The sequence below is a fragment of the Schistocerca serialis genome, chromosome 10 (genome assembly GCF_023864345.2).
Source record: "Schistocerca serialis cubense isolate TAMUIC-IGC-003099 chromosome 10, iqSchSeri2.2, whole genome shotgun sequence".
NCBI classification, from domain to species: domain Eukaryota; kingdom Metazoa; phylum Arthropoda; class Insecta; order Orthoptera; family Acrididae; genus Schistocerca; species Schistocerca serialis.
Window position 1 is genome coordinate 93898200 of NC_064647.1, and position 26262 is coordinate 93924461.

General features: G+C 40.0%; 1 protein-coding gene across 2 annotated transcripts in view; it reads right to left on the reverse strand.

The window, feature by feature from the left end:
• Positions 1-26262, reverse strand: part of LOC126425014 (uncharacterized) — a 124506-nt gene that overhangs the window by 14074 nt on the left and 84170 nt on the right. For both annotated transcript variants that reach the window (XM_050087922.1, XM_050087921.1), the window contains exons 5-6: positions 11085-11370; positions 8908-9092 (exon numbers count right to left, since the gene is read on the reverse strand). In XM_050087922.1, the coding sequence (XP_049943879.1) occupies positions 8908-9092; positions 11085-11370 (471 nt within the window). The remainder of the gene's footprint in view (positions 1-8907; positions 9093-11084; positions 11371-26262) is intronic.

The following is a 26262-nucleotide window of genomic DNA, read 5'->3' on the forward strand; positions in this document are numbered from 1 at the left end:
AAAGGTCGCTTTATCTGTGACTCGGCACCTCCGCTACCTGTTGAGTAGCAACTATCCTTTTCATACTATTGTAACAGCCCATACTTTTTGTGTGACATGTCCTGCATTGACCCAAGTCTCATCATGGTAGTAAGTATTACATTTCTCATGCCTAAATTTGGAAATCTGACTAAGATAATGCCTCCTCCACAAAGAAATATCATATCTGCCTTATTATACTACTTTGTTTCCTATTTTCAAACTGTAAATCAGTGTCTCTTAATAGTTTGTAAGATACTGTCCTTTTAAAAGTGGGTAAGTCGTCGTCATTTACCATTTCAAATACAATGCATGCACCTCTGACCACACAACTGACTTTTTGCATCTTTCCTGGAACAGAAAGTTTGACGGTATTCTGTTATTCTTTCCGCACATACAATACATTAGACATACAAATTCCAGTAAACTCAGACGTCATTTCTGCTGTCTGCTGTAAGGCTAGAGATGGACCTTTCTCTGTAAACTTGTGAAAAACATTAAGAACAACCCGTTTCTCAGAATTTTTAGTGAAGTAGTCCACATGTGTGTCACAAGGCATCAGGAAGCAGTTTCAGCCATTTTTACAGTATGTATTAACAGTGGCATTTACAGACACCTGTGTCCAGCCATCCTGATTTAGGCTCAGGCAAATTCTGAGATGGTTTCTTTCGAAGGGCGCGGCCGCTTTCCTTCCCTCATCTTATGGGACCAATGACCTCGCTGTTTGGTCCCATCCCCCCAAATCAACGAACCATCAAGCAACCTTTTTTATTAAAAAGCAGGACTTTCAAAAAGTTTGGAAAAATTCTAGGACAATCAAAGAAAAAACATACACAAACTGTATTGATAAAATTTAATTGACATAGAAGTTTACCTCTGCATCATACACTCTGCTGTGGTATCACCTTATTTGTAACATGAATGGACACAGGCAGACAGTGTTTGTTGCTAATGAGGATCACCCTGTGGCTAAACATGCCTTGGTGCACGGCCAGCACATCTTGGCACAGTGTTACACCGTCCGGGTTATCTGGATACTTCCCATTAACACCAACCTGTCAGAACTCCGGAGATGGGAACTTGCCCTTCAGTATATCCTCTCTTCTTGTTACCCGCCAGGCCTCAACCTCCGCTAATTTCAAGTTGCCGCCGCTCATACCTCACCTGTCATTCAACAACATCTTTGCCTCTGTACTTCCGCCTCGACTGACATCTCTGCCCAAACTCTTTGCCTTTACAAATGTCTGCTTGTGTCTGTGTATGTGCGGATGGATATGTGTTTGTGCGCGCGCGAGTGTATACCTGTCCTTTTCCCCCCCCTAAGGTAAGTCTTTCCGCTCCCGGGATTGGAATGACTCCTTACCCTCTCCCTTAAAACCCACATCCTTTCGTCTTTCCCTCTCCTTCCCTCTTTCCTGATGAAGCAACCGTTGGTTGCGAAAGCTTGAATTTTGTGTGTATGTTTGTGTGTCTATCAACCTGCCAGCGCTTTCGATTGGTAAGTGACATCATGTATATGAGAATAATAATAATAATAATAATAATAATAATTTCAATTACCCGAAAGTTCCTAAATGCAATGTAACATATACCGTACAGTTAAAAGGAAGTCACGCTTGATCAAGGTCCACGTCACCTTCCATTTTTAACCAGACATAACGTCTGAGACAAGAAAGAAATAATAATAATGAGACTTTGCTCAGCTTGGGATTAAGTGTTCTCATTTGAAGACCCTGTTTCAAAGTGAAGATGTTTCCAGTGACGACTTTTTGTGTTCTAAATTTTTTGACAGAATAACAACAATGATAGTATCTGAACAACATGAAGCCTCCCATGGTGCAGATTTTGCATCAATAGAGGAAGAATTAAATACCCTGAATCAATCAACTACAGAGGTAGGTGTTAGTCCTGCTAAGAAAACGTGGTCACTGAAGTCGTGTCATAAGCTCTATGCATCAAGAAAGCGAAGAGGAATTACTAAAGCTATGGATGAATACACTACAGCAAAACTGACCACACTCTTCAAAGTAAAAGTTCCATCTTCAAACGAAAATGAACCAAAGCACCCTTGCGAGGAATTTTTCGCAGATATCAAATTCAGCTGTTGAATATTGTGCATCCTACAGTGAAAAGGTGCGAGTTTTAATATTATTCCCGACACATTTTCAAAGAAAACAATTTTGAACCACATTCCATCATTATCAAAGTACATGGTAGACAAATCAAGAAATGTGAGGCCTGTAAAAGGAGGCTTTGGAAGACGCAATCCCTATTATGGTCATCCTGTAGAATCAGCTCAAGTGCAAATAGTGCAGTCATTTTAACTGGAAGATAAATAGGACTGTTCTCACTAGAGTGCCAACGAAAAAGACACTATAACTGTAACAGTTGAAGGTCAAAAAGGTGTGAAAGTGAAGAGGTACATGACTCACAGTATTAAAAAAACTTTTCCAATTTATAAGAGCACCTATACAACTTCACATATTGAAAGATCGAAATTTTATGCACTACAACCTAAGTGGGTAGTTCCACATCCACATAGAGATATCTGTTTACGTGTGTACTGCGAGAATTTTGTGTGGTAACTTTGAAGCACTTACTGGAGCATGTGACATAACACCTTGGTTGGGCATGTGAGTCATTAGTAGTCTGTAACGTAAAGCGAGAGACTTGTTTGTTTCAAGAATGTGGTGACTGTCCTGGAAAGGGAGGACTGTCTTTACAGACACTTGGCCTGGTAGATGTAGCAAATAACTGCAGAAATTACATATGCGACATGGGAGAAAAAAACTAATTAAGAAAATTGTTGCCTTTGACAGTTTCATTGATGAACTTGGTAAATGGTCAGTGAACGCAGTAACACACCAGCATATGAAGAAATTGCAACAACAACTTCGTATTGTTAAAGTGAAAGACTGTGTACAGGCTGAAGAACTACATTTAGTGCTTCACTGCGATTTTGTTGAGAACTGGTATGTAATTCTCTCACAAGAAGTACAAGGGTATCATTGGAATAATGACCAGGTTTCAATTTTTACAGGAGGGACATATTTTCAAAACCAGACCGCAAGTGTTGCAGTTATGTGTTGACACAGGACATGACTCAGCACATGCTTTGCTAGTAATGCGCAAAATTCTTCAACTGCAAACATGGGCAGAGAAGACCATCATTATTTCTGATGGTGCTCCTAGTCATTTTAAAAATTGTTACCAGTTGTTTGTATTGAGTAAATCGCTTGTGCCAACTGACTGGGTATACAGTGCTACTGGTCACGTGAAGGGCCCTTGTGATTGTTTAGGCGGCCTGCTGAAGCACCATGCTACAAAACATAATTTTTCCAGACCAAATACAACTGTGATTCAGAATGCTGAGGATTTTAGGAGAGTCATGAAATCTTACATACCTACAGCCCTTATTCTTTGTCCAAAGAGGAAATCGAAGAATTCCATGAGCAGAAAAAAGAAAAATAGTCCAAACAAACTACTTCTGTGAAAGGAATCCAGAAGACACATTTCTGGACTCAAAGTGATGGGTGAAGTCATATTGGACGCACTTTAAAGAGCAAGAAAGAAGAAATTTTGTTCGTTCGGCCAACACCTCAGAAACAGCAGGATAATATTTAGATTCACAACCTGAGAAGGGGGATGTTTGTGGTATGTGTGTACGACTGGGACTGGTCGATTGCAGAGATTATAAACACCAGTTATGAGTTAAACGAAACTGTAGTGAACTTTATGCTACCACATGGACCAGCTGCTGGATATAGGTTTCCAGTTGAAGGACAGCAACACCATCAGTGCTCACTTCCTGTTCACAATGGTTTGAAGATTGTAAGTGCTCCAGTTCCTATTGGTTTAACAGTAAGGCGTCACACTATATTAAAGGGAGATACTGAAGCAGTGGAACACATTTTTAGTTCATTGACTAGCTAATTTCAGTACAAAACAGAGTGCACAGAAGTTGTATAAATTGAAACCATAAGTCTTTGAACCTTTCACATACATTTTGGAACCATTTAAAATGCTGTAAAAATGAGTCTTATTCATCTTTCAAAACTAAAATTATATTAAATAAGGCTAGGTTTTGATTTTTATGAGCATGTTATGTGATAACGTGGCAATAAACAGATTTTACGTATGGCAAAAATTTCAGTTGTTTATAAAACCTATTCAACCTAAAAGTGGAAGCTCTCCTTTTCAGGGAATGTAGAACTATGTGGTAACTAATCAACAGAAAAAAAAAATCAAAACTTTATGGACTGGCATATAATAATAAAAAAATAAATTAAAAAAATTGTCCATAAATTACAAAAAAAGTTCAGAATGCTATAGTAAAAGAACTTTGACAGGCAAGTCCAAATGGAGGATTTCTTTGCAATCATAAATTAATTATCTTTCAAATAAAAAAAAAAACCAACAAAATATCTAGAACTGTTCCAGAGATATAGCATTTTAAATTTTTTTTCCAAATTTTGCACATTCAAAATGGTATGCACAATGCCATCTTTGGAGGGCTGTATCTCGGAGCAGAACTTTTTTGGAGAAAAGAAAAAAATACGTGTTCCTATTTAGTCCTTCATTTTAACATACGCAAAATTCAGTAACATCTGACACTATGCAGGTAAGATTTTTTTCCTAGGTTGCCAAATTTATTATGGACTACGCCATGTATTTTATGATGAAGTGCATTTTCGTTCTAACACACGTGATATTTCTTCATCTTAACATGATTCGCAATTTCAGACCTTCCATCATGTCCAACAGAAAATTTTGACTTGCGTAATGTACATTCTACAGTTTCTCCACAACCAGTGGCAAAAGTAAACTCACTTTTTATGCTGCTATAAATATTCCACTTTCGGTTTGGTACGATGCCACACTGAACATGAATCATTACTATCACCAGTGCAAATCATTAACCATAAAAAAAGCGAGATTGTAGATCAAGTTGCACAAGTGGCACTACCTAGCATGAGTACTTGTGCGATGTGCAGCAAATTGCAAATCAAACATCTGGCTGTTCCAGGAAAAATGGGGCAAACAGACACAGTACAAATGGGTCATATCCCTTTGATAGACCCAAGCTGCCCCTCCTGAAGAGGGGCAGCAGCCTTTTCAGTAGCTGCAAGGGCAACAGTCTGGATGATTGACTGATCTGGCCTTGTAACAATAACCAAAACGGCCTTGCTGTGCTGGTACTGCGAACGGCTGAAAGCAAGGGGAAACTACAGCCGTAATTTTTCCCGAGGGCATGCAGCTTTACTGTATGATTACATGATGATGGCGTCCTCTTGGGTAAAATATTCCGGAGGTAAATTAGTCCCCCATTCGGATCTCCGGGCGGGGACTACTCAAGAGGATGTCGTTATCAGGAGAAAGAAAACTGGCGTTCTACGGATCGGAGCGTGGAATGTCAGATCCCTTAATCGGGCAGGTAGGTTAGAAAATTTAAAAAGGGAAATGGATAGGTTGAAGTTAGATATAGTGGGAATTAGTGAAGTTCGGTGGCAGGAGGAACAAGACTTCTGGTCAGGTGACTACAGGGTTATAAACACAAAATCAAATAGGGGTAATGCAGGAGTAGGTTTAATAATGAATAGGAAAATAGGAATGCGGGTAAGCTACTACAAACAGCATAGTGAACGCATTATTGTGGCCAAGATAGATACGAAGCCCACACCTACCACAGTAGTTCAAGTTTATATGCCAACTAGCTCTGCAGATGACGAAGAAATTGAAGAAATGTATGATGAAATAAAAGAAATTATTCAGATTGTGAAGGGAGACGAAAATTTAATAGTCATGGGTGACTGGAATTCGAGTGTAGGTAAAGGGAGAGAAGGAAACATAGTAGGTGAATATGGATTGGGGGACAGAAATGAAAAAGGAAGCCGCCTGGTAGAATTTTGCACAGAGCACAACATAATCATAACTAACACTTGGTTTAAGAATCATGAAAGAACCCTGGAGATACTAAAAGGTATCAGATAGATTATATAATGGTAAGACAGAGATTTAGGAACCAGGTTTTAAATTGTAAGACATTTCCAGGGGCAGATGTGGACTCTGACCACAATCTATTGGTTATGACCTGTAGATTAAAACTGAAGAAACTGCAAAAAGGTGGAAATTTAAGGAGATGGGACCTGGATAAACTAAAAGAACCAGAGGTTGTACAGAGATTCAGGGAGAGCATAAGGGAGCAATTGACAGGAATGGGGGAAATAAATACAGTAGAAGAAGAATGGGTAGCTTTGAGGGATGAAGTAGTGAAGGCAGCAGAGGATCAAGTAGGTAAAAAGACGAGGGCTAGTAGAAACCCTTGGGTAACAGAAGAAATATTGAATTTAATTGATGAAAGGAGAAAATATAAAAATGCAGTAAGTGAAACAGGCAAAAAGGAATACAAACGTCTCAAAAATGAGATCGACAGGAAGTGCAAAATGGCTAAGCAGGGATGGCTAGAGGACAAATGTAAGGATGTAGAGGCCTATCTCACTAGGGGTAAGATAGATACCGCCTACAGGAAAATTAAAGAGACCTTTGGAGATAAGAGAACGACTTGTATGAATATTAAGAGCTCAGATGGAAACCCAGTTCTAAGCAAAGAAGGGAAAGCAGAAAGGTGGAAGGAGTATATAGAGGGTCTATACAAGGGCGATGTACTTGAGGACAATATTATGGAAATGGAAGAGGATGTAGATGAAGATGAAATGGGAGATACGATACTGCATGAAGAGTTTGACAGGGCACTGAAAGACCTGAGTCGAAACAAGGCCCCCGGAGTAGACAATATTCCATTGGAACTACTGACGGCCTTGGGAGAGCCAGTCCTGACAAAACTCTACCATCTGGTGAGCAAGGTGTATGAAACAGGTGAAATACCCTCAGACTTCAAGAAGAATATAATAATTCCAATCCCAAAGAAAGCAGGTGTTGACAGATGTGAAAATTACCGAACTATCAGCTTAATAAGTCACAGCTGCAAAATACTAACACGAATTCTTTACAGACGAATGGAAAAACTAGTAGAAGCCAACCTCGGGGAAGATCAGTTTGGATTCCGTAGAAACACTGGAACACGTGAGGCAATACTGACCGTACGACTTATCTTAGAAGAAAGATTAAGGAAAGGCAAACCTACGTTTCTAGCATTTGTAGACTTAGAGAAAGCTTTTGACAATGTTGACTGGAATACTCTCTTTCAAATTCTAAAGGTGGCAGGGGTAAAATACAGGGAGCGAAAGGCTATTTACAATTTGTACAGAAACCAGATGGCAGTTATATGAGTCGAGGGACATGAAAGGGAAGCAGTGGTTGGGAAGGGAGTAAGACAGGGTTGTAGCCTGTCCCCGATGTTGTTCAATCTGTATATTGAGCAAGCAGTAAAGGAAACAAAAGAAAAATTCGGAGTAGGTATTAAAATTCATGGAGAAGAAATAAAAACTTTGAGGTTCGCCGATGACATTGTAATTCTGTCAGAGACAGCAAAGGACTTGGAAGAGCAGTTGAATGGAATGGACAGTGTCTTGAAAGGAGGATATAAGATGAACATCAACAAAAGCAAAACAAGGATAATGGAATGTAGTCTAATTAAGTCAGGTGATGCTGAGGGAATTAGATTAGGGAATGAGGCACTTAAAGTAGTAAAGGAGTTTTGCTATTTGGGGAGCAAAATAACTGATGATGGTAGAAGTAGAGAGGATATAAAATGTAGACTGGCAATGGCAAGGAAAGCGTTTCTGAAGAAGAGAAATTTGTTAACATCCAGTATTGATTTAAGTGTCAGGAAGTCATTTCTGAAAGTATTCGTATGGAGTGTAACCATGTATGGAAGTGAAACATGGACGATAAATAGTTTGGACAAGAAGAGAATAGAAGCTTTCGAAATGTGGTGCTACAGAAGAATGCTGAAGATTAGATGGGTAGATCACATAACTAATGAGGAAGTATTGAATAGGATTGGGGAGAAGAGAAGTTTGTGGCACAACTTGACCAGAAGAAGGGATCGGTTGGTAGGACATGTTCTGAGGCATCAAGGGATCACCAATTTAGTATTGGAGGGCAGCGTGGAGGGTAAAAATCGTAGGGGGAGACCAAGAGATGAATACACTAAGCAGATTCAGAAGGATGTAGGTTGCAGTAGGTACTGGGAGATGAAAAAGCTTGCACAGGATAGAGTAGCATGGAGAGCTGCATCAAACCAGTCTCAGGACTGAAGACCACAACAACAACAACAGACCCAAGCTCAAGTTCTGTCAAATTTACTCATCCACAACAGCAGTCTCCAGTTCCTTCACAAGTTTATCTCAACCCATCAGAGGCGGGACCACCCGTGACAGCAGCCACGTTATGTACTGGCTCTGCTGCAAGTCTCCATATGGGCACAACCCCAACCAGCTGTAAATCTGACAGCCACTAAAACTGCGGCACAATTCAACTACCAGTGGCAGAAAGCGTTGCCAAGCATAAAATGCTTCACAATCTGTGCCGTCTGGATGCTTCCTCCCAGCACCAGCTGCTCCGAACTACATAGACGGGAGTTATCCTTTGTTCCCACGATCCTGCTGGCTCCATCCTCTGCTGATCCCCTACCACATCCCACCACCATCTTAACTTCACCTGTTACGCACTCACATCCTCTCCCATGCAGTCTCTCTCCTTCCTCAGTTCTGTCACACCCACCCAATACCCTCTTCCTCGTCATTGTCATCATGAGTTGCACAAAATTACTGGCGGCGGTGCCCATGTGTCACACTCCTGTTGCCTCCTTCCAAGCTGCTAGCCATCTACAAAACTCCTTCCCACACCCCACCTCTTTCCTCCCCTCTCCTACTCAGTGCTTAACAATGGATCCAGGTATAAGACAAAATTTATTTACTTCTTTACCTTATTGATACGTAGAACTGCAACCAGCACCCGATCAATCTTGTTGTCAATCATTTTCAACAACCTGTTGTTTGCCGGTCCATAGTGCTGGTACCTCCAAGCAGCATAACCAAGCAGTACCGTGCACAAAATTGTTTCAAAGCACCGTAGATACCACACCCACTGGTAATGAGTTGCTGCATCATCTGAAGCAGTAAGGAGTGAAAAATCAATTTTTTTTAGCAATTAATAACTTATGTGCATTTAATAAGTAGTTCTGCTTGTGTCTGTGTATGTGCGGATGGATATATGTGTGTGTGTGTGTGTGTGTGTGTGTGTGTGTGTGTGTGTGTGTGTGTATACCTGTCCTTTTTTTCCCCTAAGGTAAGTCTTTCCGCTCCCGGTATTGGAATGACTCCTTACCCTCTCCCTTAAAACCCACATCCTTCAGTCTTCCCCTCTCCTTCCCTCTTTCCTGATGAAGCAACCGTTTGTTGCGAAAGCTTGAATTTTGTGTGTATGTTTGTGTTTGTTTGTGTGTCTATCGACCTGCCAGCGCTTTTGTTTGGTAAGTCTCATCATCTTTGTTTTTAGATATATTCTTCCTACGTGGAATGTTTCCCTCTATTATAACCTAAGGACAACACACACATCCATGCTCGAGGCAGGATTACAACATGCGACCGTAGCGATCGTGCGGTTACAGACTGTAGCGCCTAGAACCGCTCGGCCACTACGGCCAGCTGTGTGATGTCCTTAGGATAATTAGGTTTAAGTAGTTCTAAGTTCTAAATTATCAAATACAAAAAGTCTTAGTTGAAGGAAAACAAGTAATAAATGAAGAGACAGCTCTCTGCAATGGAACTCTGTTCTCTGCTCTCAAAGATCCAAGAATTATTAGACACACACACACACACACACACACACACACACACACACACACACACACACACAATGCACAGACACCTCTGAAAGATTCAGAACAACGGCCAGGTACACCTTCAACTGTTCCACTGGCAGCCATCTTATTTTTACACCTTCAACTGTTCCACTGACCGCCATCTTGTCTGTTTTTACAGCTGGTAAACAGTGACAGTGACAGTTCAATAACATAGTGAAGAAGAAGATGAAAACACAAAACGTAAGCAGAACATAATGTAAATACAAACACAAAGACGCACACCCACACCCACATACAAGCTTCTACATAGAATTTATTAATTTCAGGCACAGGCATAACAGTCTACAAATCATAATTTTTGCTAAAATAACTTGTCTACATTAAGTTGTATATGGTTGCAGATGACAAACTGCGAAAGAAATCAGTCACTGTAAAAACATAACACATAAGGAAAACTACACCATGTGGTAAAAAAAGTTGTTGTTGTTGTTGTTGTTGTTGTTGTTGTCTTCAGTCCTGAGATGGGTTTGATGCAGATCTCCATGCTACTCTATCCCTTCTTCTAGTCAAGTTGTGCCACAAACTCCTCTTCTCCCCAATTCTATTGAATCCCTCCTCATTAGTTATGTGATCTACCCATCTAATCTTCAGCATTCTTCTGTAGTAAAAAAAGTATGAATTCATAATTTAATGTGTTTCCTCAAAAATGTGTAACTACGATTTAAAAACTAATATTTACATGTATACAAACAGTAAAGAACATTCTTTATATTTAACACCCATAAAATAAAAGACCACTGAGGTTGCTGCAACTGCAGTGAAACATGTATGGGATGAAAAACAAAACTCTGTTTTGCTAAAGGCGGACCCTCCAGAAATGTGTATCACTTCATATATGTTACTCGAGTTAATGTGACATCCATTCACCCAAAAGTGTAGTCATTTTATTGAGCAACAAAATGCAACGAGTTCTCTCAAAAGGTGTTACATCACTTTGTAGTTAATTGTGAGTTCTCTTTTATCCCTCAACCCTCTGCAGTCAGTGAAGAAATCCACATGGAATAATTAGTGGAACTGAGTAGCAGGTCCACTTAGCTTCAAGAAAAGATAATAAGGCAACTGTCAAGACTGAACATGGTAACTTTTATTACAAACCTCATCAGGGCGACACTCAACTGAGAAGCGAGAACTCTGTTACAGCCCCTAACAAGGGAATCCCACACCGTTCCATTTCACTGCTTTTAGTGAAGCGGGAATAGACATATACAGTTTCTTCAAATACTTCTTGTACTCTTACCAGCAAACCAATTTGCAATAACAGTCTCCACAATGGCCCCAGCAAACAGCACAGCAAACATGTGCGGTACCATACTGGAACCGGAATGCGTTCGGCCGAGAGCTGCTAAGGCGACTGCAGCCACGGTGAAGAACAGCACAGTGCCAAAGAACGAGGAGCCACTGAGCAAGAGATTCTGGATGGCGAGCAGTACAGTCGATACTTGTCCCACGACGGTGCTCACCAATAGGAGATCTGACAACATCTTGCTCTGCACCTCGGCAGACTCTTGCAATTGCTGTGACATCTGCACACAGTATGTACATCTTTTAAGATCTTACATTTCAGTTAACAAGTTTTTCAATAAATGTATCACCTAAATACTAACAAAAATATAAAAGTCAAATACAATAATTTTTCTCAAGTTTCTAAGAAAAGTATGACATCTGCTGCTGTTAGCTTTTTTTCCAACCTATAGAGTCATCAATAGAGGTAAAAGTAACTACAGGTTTGCCCATGTATGTGTTGAGGACTCCTGCCATTCTTGTTGAATATTAATGAGCTTGCAGACAATATTATTCGTAACTTTTCACAGATGATGCAGTTACCTATAATGAAAAGAACTGCAGAAATAGGCAGTTATATGTTAATAAGATTTCAATGTCCCAGTTGTAACTTCTTTAACAGCGTATGCCGTACATTACTCCAGAGAGGAAGGATCATTCCAGAACGTAATCCTAGACTGTCGGTGGGGCTTTTTTTGCAACATTCGTTCTCCCATGGGCAAGAAGTATGAATCTGAAAGGCAGAATGTAGGAAAGAAAGTGGCTGAGAGTTTCACGACCTGGAAATGGTGGTCATGATGCAGGCTGCATTTTCTACAATTAACTTTTCTCCATCTCTAAATCAACAGAAGGCTGGGCTAAAGTTCAAATTGTTACGATTGGCCTCTTGAGCAACGGAGTCAATGTTGAAATTTGTATGTGTGACTTTAGTAGACAGGGTAGTTAAGTGATTTTATTTATTTATCTATCTACCAGGCTGTATGGGGCCACGCAAGCCAAAGCTACTTGGTCTTGCAACAAGTCACTACACAGTTTGCACGCTGTTGATTGGAAATTTTATAAACACAAGAATTGAAGTCTTTTACAGTTTCTTCAATTTTAATCTACAGTAAAGGAGTTTTGCTATTTTGGGAGCAAAATAACTGATAATGGTCGAAGTAGAGAAGATATAAAATGTAGACTGGCAATGGCAAGGAAAGCATTTCTGAAGAAGAGAAATTTGTTAACATCGAGTAAGATTTAAGTGTCAGGAAGCCTTTCTGGAAGTATTCATACAATAGATAGTTTAGACAAGAACGGAATAGAACCTTTCGAAATGTGGTGCTACAGAAGAATGCTGGAGATTAGATGGGTAGATCACATAACTAATGAGGACGTATTGAATAGAATTGGGGAGAAGAGGAGTTTGTGGCACAACTTGACTAGAAGACGGGATCGGTTGGTAGGACATGTTCTGAGGCAGCAAGGGATCACCAATTTAGTATTGGATGGCAGCGTGGAGGGTAAAAATTGTAGAGGGAGACCAAGAGATGAATACACTAAGCAGATTCAGAAGGATGTAGGTTGCAGTAGGTATTGGGAGATGATGAAGCTTGCACAGGATAGAGTAGCATGGAGAGCTGAATCAAATCAGTCTCAGGACTGAAGACCACAAGAACAACAACAACAACTACTACTACTACTATCAGTTGCTAATATTAGTAAACTGCCATCATCAAATTTATTAAAAAGAATTTATACAGTAAAACAAACAACAACAACAACAACAAGAATTAATAAAGCACAAAAAATGCAGACAGTTCAGGAATAAATAAGACATTACAAAAATAAAATTCTCTACTACTGTGAGGAACTCGCACACAGAGTATGAGTGCAGCACAAATTATTCGTGCAATTTAGATTTTAAGTGTTGGAGATTATCATTCGATTTCTTTTCAGCCCTGCCAGAAACCTGTTGGAAATGAAACCTATTCAGAAAGTGAAGAAGTTTTTGTGCCACACGTGTTATCTCAGTGAAAATTGTTTTTCTGATTAGTGTTCACTGAATGAATGTTACAGTTTTCTTCTGAATGAATTAACATTATCAACAACAAATTCATGACTACGTGTAAGTACAGTTATAAGAGTCGAGGGACATGAAAGGGAAGCAGTGGTTGGGAAGGGAGTAAGACAGGGTTGTAGCCTGTCCCCGATGTTGTTCAATCTGAGTCAAAGTTTCGAGACATTCACACAGTGTCTTGCATAAAATTCACAAACCCACACTGTAGATCTGCCCTTTTTGGGCTAAAAATATTCTTGATTAGTTTACAGTTGCCCAAAAACATTCAATCATACGAGATAATAGAATGACAGTAAGTAAAGAACAAAAATGGAAAGGATAGTTGTTACCCACCACAGAGGATGTGTTGAGTCATAGAGAGACAAAATGAAAATGACTGCTAAAATATTTATGCTTTTGGATGAAATCATCCTTCTGAAGTAGGGCACTTATCTGCTGGGCTAGCAGCACTTAAGCTGCGTGCGAAGGTTGAGAAACTTACAGCAACAGATCGAATCCGAAGTAGTGTCCTTGGGAAGTGAATGAAGTCCACGACAAACAAGGTCATGATATGTGATGGGGAGCAGGAGAGAGGGTAGGGTAGAGGTGGGGGCATGGGGCATGGAAAGAAAGATGCTGTGATGCCTGCAGGAACAGGATATGGCTGCTAGGTGCAGTGTATGAAGGCTATGATCAGGGATGGGGGAGTACAAAGGGAAAACAGACCAGTATTTGCACTGGCAGGATAGAAGTATGTGTAGTGCAGGGGTGGACAGACTAGTGAAGCCTGAGGCCAGGGAGCTTACAGTAGCAAAGTGCATGCTGGAGGCAGAGTTCCCACCTGCACAATTCAGGAAAGCTGATGAAGCAGTCATTAAAGTGAAGCACATCGTGCTGAGTAGTATGTTCAGCAAATGCGTGGTCCAGCCGCCTCTCGGCTAGAGCTTGGGTTGTTAGCTGTTATGCCCACATAAAAATCATCACATTGATTGCAGTTTAGCCGGTAGACTACATGGCTGCTAAAGGCAAGATCACCTGTGAAAGCAGACAGTCTGCACGAATGGCCACGGCCAAACTATCGCCAAGAGTAGGCTGGACCCCTAATTTCTGAACACGTCACCCAACGTAATATGCTTCACTTTAATGATTGCTTCTCTGGGGTTTCTGAATTGTGCAGGTGGGAACACTCCCTACAACACATTCTTCACTAGTTCCTGTCCTTCACCCATTTCCTCCCCCTCTCTTGTTCCCACTCCAATTCTACACATGGTGCCTCCTGTCCTGCCAGTGCATCTACTAGTCCTTTCCCCTTCTTTACTCTCCACCCCCAGCACAACTTCCCAACACTGAACCTAGGAGTCCTATCCAATCCCTGCATGCACCCAAAGCCAGAAGTACAGCATATCCCCCCCCCCCCCCCCATCCCGAGCCCATGCCACCTACTTACCCTCACTACCCACCCCTCGCAGATTGCTGCACACATCAGACAGACAGGCCACAGTGTACAGAGAGAGAGAGAGAGAGAGAGAGAGAGAGAGAGAGAGAGAGAGAGAGAGAGAGAGAGAGAGTGCATGCGCGCACGCGCCCGTGATTCAATGCCTCCTCTATGTGGTGATTAGCAATTTATTCTTTCCCTTGTCTGATACTTCCAAAGAAGCTTGTCATCTACCGTCAGTCCTAACACGTTCTTTAGCTGACCACAATAAGATTTCGCCTTCACAAGACTTTTGTGTCCAATATTACAAGTAATGTGTTCTATTGCAGTTATGCTATAATTTGACTTCAAAAGACATATCAGCTAGCTCATTTACATTATATTCCCCATCTTTCACTGTAACTCCTGGGTCATCTACAAAGAGAATTTTTTTTTTTAATCATGTATCATGTTTAGTGACAGATCACTAATATACATCAGGGAAAGGGTTGGATCCAGAAAAAGAGTCTCATGGCACCACTAACTTTACGTAACTGTAGTCAAGTTCAAATCTCTTACCAGTTTGTTGAGACTGGAGGACAACCTTCCGCGTCCTGCTTTTAAGAAAGCTATAGCTAAATCTTTGTTTACTGACCCCGACAATTCAGTACCACTCGAATGCTGTGACATCTGCTGCCAATGGTGTCAATCTCAAGCCATATGATGGGACATGAGACCAGCATGCTGCTCTTCTGGCTGTGGTCAGCTTCCCAGACCTCAGAGTGACTACTTCACCCCAAGTCAGCACCAATGATCATCCGAGATAGTGCAGAACCACGATTCATTCCTGAATGTAATGAAACACCATTTATCGGCAGTCCACACTTTCCACTTGTGGAACCACTCCTAATGCACCATTTCTGTTGTGGCGTTAACAGCATACTATGTACGGGCTAATAATTCCCTATTGCAGATGCTGCTACTCTATGACCAATGGTGTGGGATGGCACACAAAGTTGCAGGGAGTCCAGTACTCATTCATGGTGTCAGGCCCAGACGTGAAGGGATTACTATTTGCTCAGAGCACAATATGGCAGTCCTCCCTAGGGGTGGTCAAACGTAGTCGATTGGAACCTCAACCACAAATATATCTGTCCTCACATTACCATAAAGCCGAATATCAGGCCACTGTCACATCTGAATGCCCAAAAAATCTGGATATTGCACGGTTTGACAGCTGGCCACGTGGAGATCTACAAAAATGTCAATTTCAAACTGTCAGGTGCTAATAATGCTGTCTAGTGATTACACAACCATATCCGTGTCCTTCAAATTGATCACTTGGCATCTGACACTGTTCACATTCCTTAAGTATCTCACACGGTGCAGTAACTGCATTACTCACCAGGTGCAGTAACTGCATTAAGCACGAACAACACACACACACACACTCTGGTGGCCGTTATATCTGACACAGAGAATTGCACCTCTAATCGTTCACAAACCTGCCAACGACGTGTATGTGTACGAAGTTACATTGGCATCCAACCGTTTCTTCTGGGTGCTTCACTTTTCTGGTTGGTTGGTTGTTTTGGGGAAGACCAGACACCGAGGTCATTGGTCTCATCGGATTAGGGAAGGACAGGGAAGGAAGTCGGCCGTGCCCTTTGAAAGGAACCATCCCGGCATTTGCCTGGAGCGATTTAGGGAAATCACGGAAAACCTAAATCAGGATGGCCGGACGCGGGATTGAACCGTCGTCCTCCCGAATGCGAGTCCAGTGTCGAACCACTGCGCCACCTCGCTCGGTCCACTTTTTTTTTTTGGTCAGGCTGTGTAATTACATTTCAGTGAGTCCAGAATTCTCACAATGCAATATTATAAATAATAAAATTATGAGACGGAATGGTGGTCAATATTTAACTTCAGGAGGGTAAATTCTTATTAGCAGACAATGTAATGGTAATACTATTGATACTTGTATGACATAAGTCAGTCACAGTCCTCAGAAATTGCTGATTCTCAGGATCAATCTGGACTGAGTGCATCTTTTACAGCAGACACTGTCACTGTTCTATTCAACAATGCCCAAGCACTACTGTTCACACACAATACATGCCAATTATTGAATAGGATTATCAGTAAAGCTCAGGTGCGACAAAAAAAAATCTAACAGTTTTTGACATACCCCGCCTTGACGAAAATAATAATACTTCTGTGATACAAAATACACTAATTCATGCTTTAAACAGATTACTTGAATGAAATCATATCTACTTACATATAGGCCAATGATTTGTAGATGAACATAACAATCAAGAAGAAATCCATGTTAAACAGCAGGGAGGCATGGTGAGTACTGCTTTATGCATACATAACAGGACTTTGTTGATAAGGTAAACAGATACATGATAATTGAAAAAGGCTTTGCACAATAAAACTCATTTAATGTAACACAGCCAATAAATACAATAATACACACTGCAAATCACATGCTAGTTCAACTTTAAAGTCGTAATTGTGGCCTTTTTAGCTTCCTGCAAAAAGTCTTGAGAAACTGTTTTGTCATATTAGGAACTGCAGCTCCTGGTCTACAAAATACAAATAAACTCCAGAGATTATCTGGAAATGGACTCTTTTCTATTTTTATTCAGAAGGGTGAAAACTTGTTCACATTCTGCATTGCTATGGGGTATGGTGAGAATAGAGAGCATTACTCAAGGAATTTGGTTCTACTGAAGAAGTCTATTGGCTCCACGAATTCTTGACACTTGCAGCATCTTGATTTGCAGCCAAATTGTCATCTACCTGAAGAGCTGTGAACTGCCTCTGAAGCTCATTCATCACTCCACCTGTAGTTTCATTCTCTTCTTTGCACAACATGATAGGAAACCCTTCCAAGAAACAATGAATGGAAAAAAACTGTGTGTCTTCAATTTTGTCTTACCTACCAACTTGAGCATGCATTTAACACATCATCCTTAAGTGGAAACTTAAGGTCACAGGCAGTACAAAAGTACTCATTCACTGATGAAAGGAAAAGGGGTCTATCTGTATCCAGGAGATCATTCACTATGTTAGAAGTCTGAATGCCATTAACTAACTAACACCACTTCTTTGATTTTGAATGAAAGTTGTAGTCAGCTTCAAGCAATGAGGAACTTTTGACAATTTTGGGCTTAACAAACTTGGTGAATTAACTGCTTTAGTAGATCCATTAGAAGTTCTAATAAAAGGTGAACTTAAGGGGAAGAAGTCTGAAGAGCAACATTCAATTTGTCAAATACAGGAATAGTCACATGAAAGAATGTTCAAAAGGCCTTGTTCAAATTTGTAGATAGGAACATAAACAATTTTTCCTCACATTTTGCAGCAGAAGTCTTACTTTTTAGGATGGATTTGTCACATCTGGAAGAATGTACTATTCTTTTACAGGCACGTGTAGCAGCAGAATCAAGAATTATCTTCTTCTGATACTCTTTGGATACACTTTGTTCAACTCTAGGTATTCTGAAAGATGTCAAACTTGTGACAATGTTTTGGGTACATAATATTACTTTATCCTTGAAGAAAGGAAGAAGCAGATCGTAGTGGTCCAGTAGTCTATCCAAACATCTGCCTAAAGATAACGACCTAGTGCATACAAGCTTCAGAATTTTCTTTGCCTCTTTATTGTAAAGCTCTGAAATTTCTGAAGGCGTTCTTTCCTTCTGACATTCTTCTCTAAGAAATAAAATATACCAATGAGAATCTCATCCTCTTTCCAAACTGGTAATCTTCTAACACCTTTTTCAGCTGCTGGATTAATCGAGTGGCAAATGCAACCTATGATGGCAATACCTGGTTGAACTTCCTTCAGAACTGCTGAAACCCCATGTTTGTGTCCTATCATAACAGGAGCATTGCCGAAGCAGAAAACCACACAGTTTTCAGTTGGTATGTTATGAGAATTCAGCTGTGATAACATCAGATTACCTATGTTTTGCTCTGTGGAATCCCTATCTAATGCTGGTATGGATAGCACAGTGCTCACTACTTTCTCCTGTGGAATATCATACAATGTAAGAACAACAAGATACAACTTGGCATTAGTGTTATTGCTTCCATCCATTGCCAAAGGAAAGGGTCCATTCTCAAGGCACTTAGCAGCTGAAGTTGATGCATTTTTTGCCATTTTATTTAAAATGCATGTTGTTTACATGCGACCACAGTTATATTTCTTTGCAACTTTTGATGTGGGTTCATCTTCTTACATAAAGCACCAGTATGATCAGCTACACTTAAGGATACACCGTGTTCCATCAAAAAGGAAGTACACACATACTTGGTCCTAATTACGCCACTGTCAACATTTCCAGACTTGGCAAAAAAGGTGCTGATTTTCTTGTTATCTTCCTTCGATTTAACATAACATTTAACATAACTTAAGTGTTTGCCACACTTCACAGGATTACTTAAAACGTTTCGTGTAATATCACACCCACATACTGTGCAAAACACAATTTTTTTCCCTTTCTTGATTTTAGTATGCACAGAAAATCAACGGAATATGATACTTCCATTGTCTGGAACTACTGTTTCTTGTTGGATTTATTCACGAGTCCTACAATAGGAATAAAGTGTATGAAAATGTCTGAGAACAAATGTCTCAAAATGTATGAAACATCGAAAGGAACGTGGATCACTGAAAGTCACATAAAATTATAACATCTACAGCAGTCAAGCACTTCACTGAACCATGTCAAAGCCCACAAAGTTTTAAACCATTAAATGAACACGATGCCAACCTCCACAGGTGGTCAAAGAATGAGGGTTAAATCACAATAAGTGAATGGAGCAGAACAAAGAATTTACGGAACAAAGCCTGTCGACACATAATATTCACATGGAAGGACTGTTATCCTGGCTTTAAATTCAATTCCAATGACGACAGAAACATTACATGGTTAAAAGTAGCAACTACATCAAAGAACGAGTTATCGACTATCGTAGACTAGGCTTCAAACCATGCAAATAATCGACTGTCTGGCATTGGGGTGATTATCAAACGTTAACGTTTCACACTTTTGTCTGCAAAGTCATAAAATGACACTGTATGTCCTTAAAACTGTAAAGTGCTGCAATTTCTGTAAATTTTATGGATAACCTGTAAAAGTTGGAAGGTTTGATACACTTTTATGTGAGGCGAGGGCAGCCTCGGTCCAGGTTTCTAGGGTGTAATGGGTCAGCCTCCTCCTCTCTCTCTCTCTCTCTCTCTCTCTCTCTCTTTATATATATATATAAGATGATGTGACTTACCAAATGAAAGTGCTGGCAGGTTGACAGACACACAAACGAACACAAACATGCACACAAAATTCAAGCTTTTGCAACAAACTGTTGCCTCTCTGGAAAGAGGAAGAGTTCATCCCTATGAAATCCCCAAACCACATTCCCTCCCCTCTGGCTCCTACCCTTGTAACCGCCCCCGGTGTAAAACCTGTCCCATGCACATATCCATATGTGTGGATGGATATGTGTGTGTGTGCGCGAGTGTATATCCGTCCTTTTTTCCCCCCTAAGGTAAGTCTTTCCGCTCCCGGGATTGGAATGACTCCTTACCCTCTCCCTTAAAACCCACATCCTTTCGTCTTTCCCCTCCTTCCCTCTTTCCTGATGAGGCAACAGTTTGTTGTGAAATCTTGAATTTTGTGTCCATGTCGAGGCAGAAGCACAGAGGCAAAGATGTTGTTGAAAGACAGGTAAGGTATGAGCGGCAGCAACTTGAAATTAGCGGAGGTTGAGGCCTGGCGGATAACGAGAAGAGAGGATATACTGGAGGGCAAGTTCCCATATCCGGAGTTCTGACAGGTTGGTGTTAGTGGGAAGTATCCAGATAACCTGGACGGTGTAACACTGTGCCAAGATGTGCTGACTGTGCACCAAGGCATGTTTAGCCACAGGGTGATCCTCATTACCAACAAACACTGTCTGCCTGTGTCCATTCATGCGAATGGACAGTTTGTTGCTGGTCATTCCCACATAGAAAGCTTCACAGTGTAGGCAGGTCAGTTGGTAAATCACATGGGTGCTTTCACACGTGTGTGTGTGAGTGTGTGTGTGTGTGTGTGTGTGTGTGTGTGTGTGTGTGTGTGTGTGTGTGTGTGTGTGTGTGTGAGAGCGCGCGAGCGCGCGCGCGTGTATACCCATCCTTTTTTCCCCCTAAGGTAAGTCTTTCTGCTCCCGGGATCGGAATGACTCCTTACCCTCTCCCTTAAAACCCACATCCTTTCGTCTTTCCCTCTCCTTCCTTCTTTCCTGATGAAGCAATCGTTTGTTGCGAAAGCTTGAATTTTGTGTGTATGTGTGTGCTTGTTTGTGTGTCCATTGACCTGCCAGCACTTTTGTTTGGTAAGTCTCATCATCTTTGTACGTACACTATCGATTCTTGTATAGGTGAATATTATATCTGCTGTCTAACTGAATGAACTTCATATGATTTTGTATTCATGTGTTATGTTCCAGGATAAAATACGTAAAAAGAAATTTATTAGTACTCTGCACGTACAATTAAAATTACTCTTCTTTTAAAAATATTTGAAATTACAAAATTTCTGATATACTTAAAATGCGTATAATTAATTGCACAATCTAAAGCAAATTATTAAATTTATTTTTGGACATTTATAAAATAATGATATATTTTAGCGAAGATTCTTCTTTGGTCAAACTCTTTTGCTTTGTAAACTCTTTGGAATATTGTGTGTACCACAGAATGTAAGGAGCAGTGGGCATGCCTCTTATGGAAGTAGACAAATTTCTAATCTTGTCAACAACAATGTGAATTCATGATCTGAAGTGTAATTTGAAAGTCAGTGCGATATAAAAGATATTCATAGCAACAGGCCAATCTTCATCAGTTACTCAGGTGAACAAGAAACCGCAATGTTATAAAAATTACAGCCTCAAGACTGTACACTAGACCCAAGAATTGGAGCCAACAACAACAAGAAGAGAAAATGAAAGCAAGTAAAAGTTTTTCTTTTGTATATGCCTCTCGAAGCTTTTGAAAATAATCAACAGACTAAGAGGAATTTAATGGTGATGTGTGGGAGGGTAAGATTACAAGTGGAATGATCTATGCAGGCAAAAGCTGTGGCATGTTCACTGAGGGTGCACATAATTACACATTAAATTCATGGGCGAACCAGTATCATTATTCTCAGTCTGAAGCAGCTGTTGCAGGAGTATATTATTATTTGAACAATTATTAAGGCTCCTGTGAACTGTCATAGCATGATAGTTTAATTTTGTAAGGATGTATATGATCTATGAACTCAATAAACATTCCTTTCAAACCAACTTTATTCGCTTAAAATTGAAGTAGTTTCATATTTGGAAAGAAAATAAACAAATTTATTAATTCGAAAAATTTGGAACTTGTACTATCTTCTATGCTTCCATGTGTGTATTTTCTCCGTCAGGGTGTATACGTGGACAAGGAAAAAAAAATCCTGGATTTCCCGGATGACAGTATACTTTACCACGGAACTGTAAAACTTGTTAATCCTTTGAATGGTTAACATTTTATACATCATCGGCTTAGAACTTTCCGCTGCCACTTTAGTAAACGAAATCCAGGAGGGGACGGGGAGGGGGAGAGGTTTTCGATGATGTGCAGCAACATATACACTGCATATTTTTGTATTACGATGGCACAGCATTTTTTCGTAATTACAAAAGTGTAAATTCAAATCCACCAAACACAGCACGTTAATATCCAAAGCATTGAAACTGAGATTACGATGCCCTTTTGTAAGCCAGTCATAGCTCCTGTTATGCGATCTCGCCAGCCGATGACAGCACATATTCAGAGCATAGGACATGTGATGCACTCAGCCAATAGCAACATCACTGTTAAGATAGGAAAAGTTAATGATTTAAATTAATATACACAGTGTAGCTACAAGAAAAGCTAAGCTTTCTCTTATAATATTGATCTCTAACATTAATAAGCTAAGCTTTCGTTTGCATATTGGCCTTTTTTTGCACGTGTTACACTGCAAGATGCATCGCACAAATGTGAGAGTAAAATTTAAAATAATGAAATAAATGTCTGGTCTTCTGGAATCAAAATTCTTCTAAGTGGCTTGTCCTCAAAATGTTAAGTTGTTAACGAGAGTCAAACACTTTGTGATTTAAGAAATTAATTGCACATTCTCATGTGTAATGTAAGAGGAAATTTACTTTGAAAGTAATGCTTTTCAAACCACTATTCACAATAGTTTCCCGAGACCTGTTAGAAATAGGTTCAAGTCAGCAGTTGCCAGAGAGTGCAGAAAACAAATGTTACTGAGCTTGGGCAGCTAGGATAGTACAGGATGCCCATATGTTTGTACATATAAAGCATTAAGATATCTTACATCACGTCATAAAAGAAACAGGACATCAGAGGATACTCCAAGAGCATCGGAAGTTCATAAACCATAATAAATTGTATAACTCGGCTTGAAGTGCACATTCTTATCTCCAGATTCACAATGAATTAGGCCCCAACCTCATAGTAAGCTTTTCAGTGTGGTTTTTGGGATGTAAATTTTCTTTGAGTACCAGTACTGTACTGGTTCTTTGTTATGGCAAAATGCCATACGTGCAAGAAGATGAAAATGTGCACTTGAAATTCAGCGAACAGCAGGAACTAGACTGTGCTGTGGAATGAAACGCTTCGTTTCAAATAAACTGACTGCCTCAGCGGAAAAGATTAATAAAAACTGAACTTCTTTAGCAAACTAATAAAAGTAAGTTCATTGTTCTTCCAGGCAATTATTGCTTGACTCCCAAAAATGTGGAAATGAAATAAAACCAGGAAACTGAAACTAATAATATATTTAGGCCTTCCATAATTATGTGAATGTATTTTAACTCATTTGATAGCTCAAGGCCACAGAAATCTGTTTTGTTTTCATTTGACATGGGAGCTGTACAAGAAGAGGATACAGCAAAATCACTAAATGTAAACATGGGTCACATGGAGAGTACCCCCCTCCTCAGTACAACTCAGAGTGCTCTGCACATGCACAAGTCTGGCAACTTAGACGTGCCAAAAAAAAAATTCTGTTTAGCATGTGGCTTCAAGCAGTCAGAGAAATGGGAGAAGGTACTGCTCATATGTGACTGAACTGTGCACAAGTCCGCTGGCAACTGCTCAAACAAACTTAATGTAAACAAGTGACGTCATACTCATCGGAAGTAGTTTGTTGTTACGAAGTACAGCACAGTCTTCGCCCTAAAGCCTTAGACACATTTTGCTGTTGGCAGACACTTGTGCGTGCAAGGTGTTTCATTGTAAATGGCGCTTCCTTTGGAACTACAGTTTCATTTTGGTATTTTTCTCTCATTTGTGGTTTATTGCTGCAGTATTATTCAGCTGTAGGGGGATACAGTAATATTCTTTGTTAAGAGTATAAGTTGTTACCAGTCAAAATTTTTAAAAAAATTAACTGTAGATTAAAACTATGAAAAATTCCCCAAATTCTGAATGATTCCCAGGTTTCTCCCAGATGAAAAAATTCCCCAAATTTCGAATGATTCCCAGGTTTCTCCCAGATGAAAAAATTCCTATGTTTTTCCCGGGGCATATACACCCTGTCTATACCTCTTAGCTCTACGACATTTTAAGGGGGCATTAATGTGTGTAAATATGAATATGGTGGTTCATATGATTACATTGGTGACAAACGAGAAATTATAATTTGGGTACTCCATCTGTGTCTAAGTACATTCAACTCTTGTCGCTTCCAATGGATTCACTTACGTCTCTCATGCCAATGTCACACAGATTTTTAGGTTGAACAATAAACTGAAACACTAAATGTGGAAACATGCAACTCAAGTATAATCACATGAAGCAGGGCACAAGTCCAAAGTTATCCAAAACAAATAAAGCACTAAAAAGGTCTGCAGCTATAAAAGCAATGGGTCTGTTATGAAATAACTATTCTGCTATCAGTCATGATTTTCTTTTTATTTATATTTTGTACGACCAGATCTGTCATTGACTATATAATAACAGATCAGGAATTCAGGAAGGCTGTGAGGGACACACGTGTATTCAGGGGATTCTTTGATGACACTGATCATTATTTAATCTGCAGTGAAATTGGTATTGTGAGGCCTAAAGTGCATGAGGTCAGGTCCATATGTAGGAGGATAAGAGTGGAGAGACTTCAGCATAAGGAAATCAGGCACAAGTGCATAACAGCAATCTCAGAAAGGTACCAGTTAGTTGAATGTAGTCAATTACAGTCATTGGAAAAGGAATGGACAAGGTACAGGGACACAGTACTAGAAGTGGCTAAAGAATGTCTTGGAACAGTAGTGTGTAAAGGTAGGATGAAGCAAACAGCTTGGTAGAATGACACAGTCAAGGCAGCCTGTAAAAGGAAAAAGAAGGCGTATCAAAAATGGCTACATACTAGAACTCAGGTAGACAGAGAAAGTTATGTTGAAGAAAGAAACAAAGCAAACAGATAATTGCAGCATCCAAGAAGAAATCTTGGGAAGACTTTGGAAACAGGTTGGAGACTTTGGGTCAAGCTGCTAGAAAACCATTCTGGAGTGTAATTAGCAGTCTTCGAAAGGGAGGTAAGAAGGAAATGACAAGTATTTTGGACAGGTCAGGAAAACTGCTGGTGAATCCTGTGGATTCCTTGGGCAGATGGAGGGAATATTTTGAAGAGTTGCTCAATTTAGGTGAAAATACGATGAGTAATGTTTCAGATTTCGATGTACAATGGGATAGGAATGATGATGGAAATAGGATCACATTTGAAGAAGTGGAGAAAATGGTCAATAGATTTGCAGTGCAATAAAGCAGCTGGGGTGGATGAAATTAAGTCAGAACTCATCAAATACAGTGGAATGTCAGGTCTTAAATGGCTACACAGGATAACTGAAATGGCCTGGGAGTCGGGACAGGTTCCATCAGACTGGACAAAAGCAGTAATCACACCAATCGTTAAACATGGAAACAGAAAAGATTGTAACAACTACAGAGGTATCTCTTTAATCAGCATTGTGGGTAAAATCTTGTCAGGTATTGTTGAAAGGAAAGTGCGAGTATTAGTTGAGGACCAATTGGATGAAAATCAGTGTGGGTTTAGGCCTCTTAGAGGTTGTCAGGACCAGATCTTTAGCTTACGGCAAATAATGGAGAAGTGTTACGAGTGGAACAGGGCATTGTATCTATGCTTTATAGATCTAGAAAAGGCATATGACCGGGTTTATAGGAGGAAGTTATTGTCTGTTCTACGAGATTATGGAATAGGAGGCAAACTTTTGCAAGCAATTAAAGGTCTTTACATGGATAGTCAGGCAGCAGTTAGAGTTGACGGTAAATTGAGTGCATGGTTCAGAGTAGTTTCAGGGGTAAGACAAGGCTGCAACCTGTCTCCACCGTTGTTCATATTATTTATGGATCATATGTTGAAAACAATAGACTGGCTTGGTGGGATTAAGATATGTGAACACAAAATAAGCAGTCTTGCATATGTGGATGGCTTAGTTGTGATGGCAGATTCGATTGAAAGTTTGTAAAGTAATATTTCAGAGCTAGATCAGAAATGTAAGGACTATGGTATGAAGATCAGCATCTCCAAAACGAAAGTAATGTCGGTGGGAAAGAGAGATAAACGGATTGAGTGC